Below are 11,300 nucleotides of genomic sequence, written 5' to 3'. Positions count from 1 at the left end.
TAAAGTAGAATGTTTCAGGGACTATACTGGGAATCAGCATTAATTAATCATCTCAGTGAGATTAATCTAACAAAGTGACTGGGAATTAACATTTATTCAATATCTCAGTGAGATTTATCTGACAAAGTGACTGTGAATTAACATTTATTCAATATCTCAGTCAGATTTCATTCAATACCTCAGTGAGATTTATCTGACAAAGTGACTGGGAATTAACATTTATTCAATATCTCAGTGAGATTAATCTGACAAAGTGACTGAGAATTAACATTAAGATTTATTCAATATCTCAGTCAGATTTTATTCAATATTTCAATGAGATTTATCTGACAGAGTGACTGGGAAATAACATAAATTCTATATCTCAGTGAGATTAATCTTACAAAGTGACTGGAAAACAACACTCATATCTCAGTGAGATTAATCTCATATTCATAAGAGAACCTGACAGCTGAGAAAATGCACACTATACTCCAGCTCTATCCACAAACTGTTGTCAACAAATCTCAGTTACCCTTTATCACAAATATCCACATTCTCATGTTATAGATAGAATTAACTGCTACGGAACTCGAGGTGCAACATTAATTACAGTGTAATTAACAATCAAATGCTCGGTTCACAGACAGAAAATGACAGTTTAATACTGTAAATTACTCATATTTTTGTGAGTTCTCATTTCCATGATTTTACCTTCTCCAATTTATCAGTAAGTCTTGGGCATCATTTTCGAGAATATCTAATTGGTCTGGATAAAACTACACAATTTTTCGCTTTACTTTTACATCTATACAACCTAATGAATTTACCCAAAGTGAAATACCCGTGTATAAAAAGTGATTTGCAATAACTCATGGTCAAATAACTACATAAAATTATCATTTGATTTCATTGTTCTATGGCATAATTAACCAACACACCTTTTAAGTATTACTTTCAAAAACTCAAATTTAAGGAAGATTGTATTTGTAGTGAAAACCAAAGAGACAAATGCCCTGATTTTGTTGAAATCTTTGGATTGGCTGCAAAGGAATATTTTGGAGAGTGTGGCCTTCATGCTGTGATGAGGATTAACATGGTGACATTCAAGAACAGAGTAAACTTGGGTTGAAAACAATGAATTTGATGGTCAGTTTATTGTGATATGGAGTCACATTATTCAGCTCTGCTTTCAATAAAACTCGCACTGTAAGTTAAGGAGACAACAATAGGATGTAAGAAGAACAGAGGAGGAAAATGAGTGTTCGAAATACTCTATGGATGGCATCAGTGATCAAACAACAATCAGCATCAAAACAAAAAGATCTTCATTTGCCAGAAAATCTGCATTTGGAACTTGAATTTTAGAATTGGGACTAATTCATTGTGCAGTGTGAATGAAGTTTCTCCATGTATGTTAGCAATGAATATGACAGTCATGTGATCAAATGTTTGAGCAAGGAAACTTGTAGTAAAGATCTAATGTGGAAAAATTTGGGTAAGTTAAGAGGGAGCACCTGCAATGGCCTGCTTGTGTTAATAAGGGGAGTAATGGATTTGGGTAAGGTAAGAGGGAGCACCTGCAATGGCCTGCTTGTGTTAATTAGGAGAATATTGGGTTGCATTAGGAGAAGAACTATTTTTAACAGCTTTCTTGTATGTGCGGGTAAAAGTGGGTGGCAGTGAGCTGTTTGTTGCACCCTCAAGAAATGTCTACCTGTAATCGCTTTGTTAATTTCAAAGCGGGCAATGCTTGCAGTGGGAGTTACCTGTAACAGCACATTCTTTTTTAATAAGGAAGGTAATACTTGTGAGTTTCACAACCAATTCTATCAAAGTGGGGAATGCTTTCAGTGGCAGGTACCTGTAACAGCCTGTTTATTAACAAGGATGGGAATGTTTGCAGTGGAAGACTATGAGAGGGTGGGGTGGGGGTGGGGGGGGGGGTGTTGAAGCATTAAGAGCTTTATACCTGTGGCGTGTCCTCTTTGCTTCTCTGGCGCTGAAGCAAGTCCTGCGATTTCCTCTGGAAACCTTCCCATATTAGCTCGTATGATCGAGGCAGACTAGCACTCTTAGGACGGGGGGCATCGAACAAGGTTTCAGCCAGATGTGCCGATAATCGAAATGGCTTCAACCACTTCGGCTGTGTAATAAAGGCAGAGGTGTGCGCGAGGCCAAGCATAGCATTCCACACTTAAAACACACCACACAAGAGAAACCAAAAGCTGCCTAGACAGGGGCAGAGAACTAGTGATTGCTCTGGTTCATGCTGAAATTAACATCTCTAATTTGTATTATCAAGGGAGTGAGTCCTCTATGCCATTCTCAATCCTGTGTGTAGAAATGTGAGTACTAATCAATTCATGCTCAGAACACTAGTGTTGTTTAGAAATGTGAGTACTGATCACTTCATGCTCAGAACACTAGTGTTGTCTAGTCAGTTGATTCATGCCCAATGCACTATCCCAACTGTTACTCTACGTCATGCAACATTCCTGATATAAAATGTATCAGTTCCTTAGAATTTCCAGATACATTCCAAATAATATACATGGAATTCTATTTCCTCAAACTTTAATTAAAAAATACAGCCTTTCTTTTCATAAGAACTGTATTGTACAGCAGTAACTCTGTGTCAGTGATAACACTCCTCTTACATAAAACACTCAGCTTGTGTTGTAGTTGATAAGCTGCTGCATCATTCAACATTGAGCTCTTAGAACATCGTGTACATGTGATTAGTATGTCAAGAGTGAGCTCTTAGTGCATTATATACAATGGGGTTATATCTGATTAGTACACTAAGATTGGGCTCTTAGTACATCGTGAACAATGGGGTTACATCTGATTAGTACGTCAAGATAGAGGTGTACAATGGGGTTATCTGATTAGTACGTCTTTGACAGGTTTGTGTGGAGGGTTGGATGTAGAGGTGTTGGCCTGATACATGTATGTGAGTGAGGTCATTACCAATAGTTTGTATAGGAACAAAATACTGACAACCTTGAATTGGAAAACAGGGGATATATGTTGATACATTATATATTGAGAAAATTTGCCTCAAATTAATTTTATCCTGACACAAAAAGTCTAGATTTGAATTAAAATTGAAAATTAAATCAGGCAGTAATATTTGAGTAAATAGTGCTTCAACATGACAAAGTATGGTATGAGAGACTGGCAGGATAGGATAATCGTCCAGTCGTTTTGTTGGATGGTTTGAAAGGGAGGGATCCCCATATTCTAACACCATCTTGTGCACTCCATTACAAAACCACTGCACTACATATAGAAACCATCACATCACTGTGACACCCTCCACTGCCATGTATAGATTGTAATGGAAGAAGAATTCACTTCACAATTTACCAGTCAAACCAAATGTACAAGTACACAGTTCAGTTTACATAGTATTGCCCTAACTTACTTGTACTTTACATATAGATATACAGTTGTGTACTTGGCTTGAAAATCAATATAAAGATTTGCAAATATAATCCATTGTTGGAAATTCAAATTCATGAATATTGGCAATTTTTGTCTACCAGAATCTAAATTTAAAAAACATAAAATAATTCAGGTCAGGTGTTATGCAGACTTTGAACAGAGGGAAAACACTGGACTGTGAATGCTGGAGAATTGTTTCCTTCACCAAGCATGCACCACAAACTCACACAATTCCACTCCATATTTATACAGAATATCTTACAACACTTATCATTACTGAATATTTACTGAATCATTCAATGTACACAGAAGCCTTTACTGACAACATTTAAACAGCTGCTTCATCGTGTTTCCTTTTCTTCATATTCCACATCATAAAAATCGTTAAATTTTGTAAATATACATTAAACTTTTGAAGAAGAGGAAACACAACTACATACATGTATACGGCATGCTTTATCAGAAAAATGATTTCTTAGGATATTTTACAGAAATATAACTTAAAAAATAAATTTTTCATATCTATTCATCTCCTGTCAACAAAACATTGAATTTAATGTACTGGTACTGCACATCTACTCTTGTTCATAGCCTGGTTTACACCCAAGAATTCCAGCTTAGCTAATTATATCAAACTACAGATGTTTAGTGTCCAAACCCCCCCCCCCCCCCCCCCCCCCCCCCCACTAAATAATTCTGTAATTTTTGTAAAACTCAATCGCAAACTTCACTGAAGCATTTTGGATCCTATAAATTCAATCCACTAATCAAATCTATTGTTCTATTAAGAAAAATTGCTAAAACGCAAGGCCGAGTTGCAGTTTGGAAAATTATGCATTCATGAAGTAAAAACATGCACGTATTTAATATAGTTTATAAGTATGAAGCTTTGAATGGCCGCAATAGGTATTTAGTGTGATAATGACCTTGACCTTTGGATTTCAAAAGCAACATGAATCTTGAATGTCATCAGGATTACATGCACCAGCAAGTACATGTATAAAAGTTAGAGGCAAGCTCAAATTTACAGTATATAGTGAAAAAGAGACCTTGACCTTTTGACCTCAAAATAAATAAGAACCTTCCTCTTTTGGATGTGATCAGGTTATGTAAGTCTCACAAAGATGCACCAAAAAGTATGAAAGTTAGAGACCGGACAAGCTAATTGTGGATGCCGCCCGCCCGCCCATCCGCCCGACTGGACACCCATCCTTCGCCAATTTAAAAGCCGAGATTTGCTACGCAACTTGGCTAAAAATATCGAAGTTCTTCTAACTACTATCAATTTCACGCGTCACTTTCTATCGTACATTAAATTTTGATCCTGTATGTCACTTCCATTCAGACACCAGTGTTCTAAGGTACTAGTTCACTCTAACCCTACAATGTTTCTGTGGCAAACTGTCTCTTAATAGAGTTACGGTAAAACTCGTACATAGCGAACACAGATTTAGCGAAATTACGGCTATAGCGAAGTGAAATCGATTTCCCCGGCAAATTCTTTATATATTCTATAGAAAAATCTGCATCTATAACGAACATGGATATAGCGAATTTACGGATATTACGAAGTAAATTCCTGTTCCCCTTGAATTAGAAATGAACGTAAAATCACCTTTTATAACGATTTTTTTTTTCATTTTAAACTAGTGATTTTTAACAATCGTTTTCCTTTGCCATATAGGATCCACACTTATTATGAAATTTCTGTTTGTATTTTTTCAAAAGAGGATGTTAACACAAAACAATACTTATACATGTATTCGTTTATTGAGAAATTTATTAACCAAAACACCGACACAGTCTACGATTGACAGGTATTTAAAAAAGATATAGACTGTTTGTATGTATTACACATAATTTTGTTGACATTTTTCTTTTGACATGCACTTGTGTGATTAAATGATCCATCAAGATGAATGATCACATATAAATCAGTGTGTATATGTCTTCTATAAGAATATTTCTTCTCGAAAATATATAGGCTTAACTTCTCTTAGAGACAAAACTAACGTAAGTATATCCACTGCTGCTTTCTAATCAGTTTTAAAACGAATTCGTTATATTGGAATTATTATAGAGTGACCGCAGAAATTCGCTATATCAGAGTTTTACTGTACTTACAGCAGTTACAAACTCTCTTTTAGTAGAGCTACTTAGTTACAAACTCTCTCTTAGTAGAGTTACTTAATTACAAACTCTCTCTTAGTAGAGCTACTTAGTTTCAAACTCTCTCTTAGTAGAGCTACTTAGTTAAAAACTCTCTCTTAGTAGAGTTACTTAGTTACAAACTCTCTCTTAGTAAAGCTACTTAGTTACAAACTCTCTCTTAGTAAAGCTACTTAGTTACAAACTCTCGCTTAGTAGAGTTACTTAGTTACAAACTCTCTTTTAGTAGAGCTACTTAGCTGCTGAATCAAGATAAGAGTAGATGTACAGTACACAGCGTAAAGTTTGTAAACAGACAGGGACTAACCTTGTATTCAAAGTTTGAAATACAGAAGTATAAAACGTCGAGAATCTGGGCAAGAACATTCACGTTAAGCTCGCTCCACCACTGACGGAGAACGGTCTCATCTGCATTCTTAATCACCCACATGAAACAGATCAACAGGTTCCGCGTGCACTCGGTAGTCAGGGGGCTCTTTTTGCTCTATTAAGAAACAGAAATCTCGAGCTTAATCTCATTAATTCATATAGATTTAAATAAAAAGTGAACCAAAATACAGATTCAAGAAATATTTCATTACATGTTTCATTCATTACATTGTTTCCAAAATGCACAATGGTGATCTATCATGTATTAACTCATGTTATTTATGTCATGTTTTATTTGTAACCTTGACCTATGACCTGTTTCTGACCTTTGGTTCATCCAGACCACCAGGATATTCTTGAACTCTTCCAGCAAACACTGTGGCGCCCGCTATTTCCAGGGCAACACTGTGACTAATTTTGTCTGCTTCCTCTTCCTCGGGACAGGCGTGTCGCCGGAGGTCAAGGCCAGGGTCACTGAGCTGTGGGAGGGCCTCGATCACGATCCCAATGATGGGCATGTACAGAACTGCTAGACGAGCTTTCATCTCCGTGTCCATGTAACGCAGGTCAAGGTCATGGTTGTACAGAAGGTTACGAATTACATTGATGGCTTTTTGGTGAATATTGGGATTACTGTTGAGGAAAAAAGGATACAATTTAACCTTTTACAATTTTTCATACAACTGTTAGAACAGTTTCTTTCCCAACATTGTCAGAGTAACTAACCCTGAACACTGTCAGAATAACTAACCCTGAACACTGTCAGAGTAACTAACCCTGAATACTGTCAGAGTAACTAACCCTGAACACTGTCAGAATAACTAACCCTGAATACTGTCAGAATAACTAACCCTAAATACTGTCAGAGTAACTAACCCTGAATACTGTCAGAATAACTAACCCTGAACACTGTCATAGAGATGTTACTCACTGTGTATCGAGTGCAACCTTGAGATCTGACAGAACAAGTCCCACCAAAAAGTGCTGCTGTCTGAACTGCAGTGTGAGTTCGTAGAACTGACCACGGTCAGTGAGAGTGGATGTGGACGTGTAGGAGGACATAGAGTTGGTACTCTGGATACTGGGGGTGGGACTGACTGCTTTGCCGGATGTTGGAGTCAGTGGGGTTCCAAACGGGAGGTTGAGAGGAAAGTAGTGCTCATGGCTGCAGACAATCCGTAAAAAGTCCAGTCTTAGCAGCATGAGAGTGGTGGACTCCGACAGAATCTGGATCTTCTCTGCAATCTGTAAACAAGACGTAAACTGATGAAGTATTCCAACAGAATCTGGATCTTTTCTGCAATCTCTCAACAAGATGTAGACTGATAAAGTTCAGTGAAAACTGCCTAATCGGACACCTGTGTAATCCATTTTGCTGGGCATTCCGACCCTTATTTTCATTCTCAATTTCATATCTTCATTTGTTTTTTTACACTGTTTATTTAGATATTCTGTGTATAAAAAACTTGTCTCCCCGTGCATGTCAGATTAGAGACAGAGGTTTCACTGTACTTTGTAAACATCACTGTCAGACTCATAATGAAGTTTACAAGTGAATAATTTCTGAAAACCGGTTCTTAAAAAAGCAGATGTACAAATCGGTGAATAGAATTAATTTTCATTAATATACAGTGACTTCAACTTTCATTTAAAAATTTATATAAAAAAAATTTATGCGCATGTGATGACATGACATGCACGTTCCGACTAATTAAAATCTACTCTGTGACAATAAATCAGAACATAGTTACATTTTCAAAATGCAGAATCAGACAGTCACTGAACAAAGAACCGACTTACAGCTCCGCAGTAGTTGGCGATGAGATTGAAGACAAATCCTCTATCCATGAAGCTGAGAAGGTCATGAAGGAAGAATGCCAAGCTGGTGTTCAGACTGCGGATAATGTGTGGCTCCTAACAAATAAACAACATTCCATGGAATCATCATAATCAGTCATCTAGATAATAAATCTACAACACAGAGACAGGGTGTGTAGTAAACCAGATAATAAATCTATAGAACAGAGACAGGGTGTGCAGTAGATCTGATAATAAATCTACAACACAGAGAGAGGGTGTGTAGTAGATCTGATAATAAATCTACAACACAGAGACAGGGTGTGCAGTAGATCTGATAATAAATCTATAACACAGACAGGGTGTGTAGTAAATCTGATAATAAATCTACAACACAGAGACAGGGTGTGTAGTAGATCTGATAATAAATCTACAACACAGACACAGGGTGCGCAGTAGATCTGATAATAAATCTATAACACAGACAGGGTGTGTAGTAAATCTGATAATAAATCTATAACACAGAGACAGGGTGTGTAGTAGATCTGATAATAAATCTACAACACAGAGACAGGGTGTGCAGTACATCTGATAATAAATCTATAACACAGACAGGGTGTGTAGTAAATCTGATAATAAATCTATAACACAGAGACAGGGTGTGTAGTAAATCTGATAATAAATCTATAGAACAGACACAGGGTGTGTAGTAAATCTGATAATAAATCTATAACACAGACACAGGGTGTGTAGTAGATCTGATAATAAATCTACAACACAGACACAGGGTGTGCAGTAGATCTGATAATAAATCTATAACACAGACACAGGGTGTGCAGTAGATCTGATAATAAATCTACAACACAGAGACAGGGTGTGCAGTAGATCTGATAATAAATCTACAACACAGAGACAGGGTGTGTAGTAGATCTGATAATAAATCTATAACACAGACAGGGTGTGTAGTAAATCTGATAATAAATCTATAACACAGAGACAGGGTGTGCAGTAGATCTGATAATAAATCTATAGAACAGACACAGGGTGTGTAGTAGATCTGATAATAAATCTATAGAACAGACACAGGGTGTGTAGTAGATCTGATAATATATCTACAACACAGAGACAGGGTGTGTAATAGATCTGATAACAAGAGGCCCATGGGCCTAGAATCGCTCTTCTGATACATTGTAGAACAGGCAAAAATTCTCACTAACCAAGATTCATCAATTAACAAAGTTTGATGATGTTAAGTCAAATAGTACCTGAAAATTTAAATGTAACTGTCCAAAAGTAGGTCATGGTGACCTACTTTTGGTCGACACACTGAAGACTCAAGATGCATCAACTGACAAGTCAAATAGTAGCCGTCAAATTCCAAAAGAAGTCCACAGTGACCTACTTTTTGGTCGACACACTCCAAAGACTCAAGATGCATCAACTGACAAAGTTTGATAATTGAAGTCAAATAGTATCCGAAATATTCAGATATAAACGTCAAATTCCAAAAGTAGGTCACAGTGACTTACTTTTTGGTCGACACACTCTGAAGACTCAAGACCCTCAACTGACAAAGTTTGATGATTGTAAGTCAAATAGCATCTGAAATATTCAAATATAGCCGTCAAAATCCAAAAATAGGTCACGGTGACCTACTTTTTAGTCAACACACTCTGAGGACTCAACATGCATCAACTGACAAAGTTTGATAATTGTAAGTCAAATAGTATCTGAAAATATTAAAATATAGCCGTCAAATTCCAAAAGTAGGTCATGGTGACCTACTTTTTGGTCAACAAACTATAAAGACTCAAGATGCATCAACTGACAAAGTTTGATGATCCTAGCTTTCATAGTGTCCAAAATATGCATCTAAAATTGAAAATGTGAAATTTGAATGTCTGCAAAATTCAAAAAGTAGGTCACTGTGACCTACTTTATTTAATAAATATGTTTCAAGGCCTCTAGATGCATCAACTCATGAGGTTTGATGATTCTAAACCTCTCGGTATCTGAAATAACAACCTAAAATGTATTCATAAATGATTAGCCATAAAATTCAGAAAGTAGGTCATGGTGACATACTTTTCACATGACACAGTTCAAGGTCCCATGATCCATCAACTGACAACTTTTGATGATCATAGGCTCAAAAGTGTCCAAGATATGCATCAAAATCTATTTAATAATAATTACCTGAAAAATTAAAAAAGTAGGTCACCATGACCTACTTTTGAGACAACATGATATTAGGTCCTAAGATGCATCAACTGACAAAATTTGATGATCCTAGTCCTTATACTAAGCAAAATATCAAAGTTTTAACAAAACAAAATTTAAAGTCAACTTTGAAGTGACCTTGAGACTACACCCTTTGCCCCAGGATGATGCCTTGAACAATTTTTTATCTACAACCTATCCTCATCCTTATGCATAAGTTTGGTGATAATTTGCCCAGTGGTTCTTGAGAAGATTTTTTAGCAACCACTACTTTTGTTTGCATTTTCCTAATTATCTCCCCTTGTTAAAGGGTCACAACCCTAGTTTTAGTACAAATGAAAGCCCTTGGGCCAAGGATACCCTGTGACAAATTTGACAAAAATTGGCCAAGGGGTTCTTGAGATATAGCCCTTTTTCCAAAAAGTTGACGCACACCGCACGCCAGACATATGGCCATATGATTAGCTCTTTGTGCCTTCGGCTCAGAAGAGCTAATAAATCTATAGAACAGAGACAGGGTGTGTAGTAGATCTGATAATAAATCTACAACACAGAGACAGGGTGTGCAGTAGATCTGTTAATAAATCTATAAAATAGAGACAGGGTGTGCAGTAGATCTGTTAATAAATCTATAGAATAGAGACAGGGTGCGCAGTAGATCTGATAATAAATCTATAGAATAGAGACAGGGTGTGCAGTAGATCTGATAATAAATCTATAACACAGAGACAGGGTGTGCAGTAGACCTGTTAATAAATCTATAGAATAGAGACAGGGTGTGTAGTAGATCTGATAATAAATCTACAACACAGAGAGAGGGTGTGCAGTAGATCTGATAATAAATCTACAACACAGACAGGGTGTGTAGTAAATCTGATAATAAATCTACAACACAGAGGCAGGGTGTGCAGTAGATCTGATAATAAATCTATAACACAGACACAGGGTGTGCAGTAGATCTGATAATAAATCTACAACACAGAGACAGGGTGTGCAGTATATCTGATAATAAATCTACAACAGAGACAGGGTGTGCAGTAGATCTGTTAATAAATCTATAGAATAGAGACAGGGTGTGCAGTAGATCTGTTAATAAATCTATAGAATAGAGACAGGGTGTGCAGTAGATCTGTTAATAAATCTATAGAACAGAGACGGGTGTGTAGTAGATCTGTTAATAAATCTATAGAACAGAGACAGGGTGTGTAGTAGATCTGATAATAAATCTATAGAATAGAGACAGGGTGTGCAGTAGATCTGATAATAAATCTATAGAATAGAGACAGGGTGTGCAGTAGATCTGTTAATAAATCTAT

At 36.6% G+C, this 11,300-nt stretch overlaps 1 protein-coding gene across 3 annotated transcripts in view; it reads right to left on the bottom strand.

Moving 5' to 3' along the window:
• The window catches only part of LOC125668176 (dedicator of cytokinesis protein 7-like), a 77,501-nt gene that overhangs the window by 29,562 nt on the left and 36,639 nt on the right, over positions 1-11,300 (bottom strand). For 2 of the 3 annotated variants that reach the window (XM_056164129.1, XM_056164127.1), the window contains exons 24-28: positions 7,768-7,881; positions 6,899-7,212; positions 6,294-6,600; positions 5,906-6,082; positions 1,952-2,125 (exon numbers count right to left, since the gene is read on the bottom strand). In XM_056164129.1, the coding sequence (XP_056020104.1) occupies positions 1,952-2,125; positions 5,906-6,082; positions 6,294-6,600; positions 6,899-7,212; positions 7,768-7,881 (1,086 nt within the window). The remainder of the gene's footprint in view (positions 1-1,951; positions 2,126-5,905; positions 6,083-6,293; positions 6,601-6,898; positions 7,213-7,767; positions 7,882-11,300) is intronic. The other variant, XM_056164128.1, reaches the window with a different exon arrangement.

Source organism: Ostrea edulis, chromosome 4, assembly GCF_947568905.1.
Source record: "Ostrea edulis chromosome 4, xbOstEdul1.1, whole genome shotgun sequence".
Classification (NCBI taxonomy): domain Eukaryota; kingdom Metazoa; phylum Mollusca; class Bivalvia; order Ostreida; family Ostreidae; genus Ostrea; species Ostrea edulis.
This window is presented reverse-complemented; position numbering and strand designations above follow the sequence as displayed.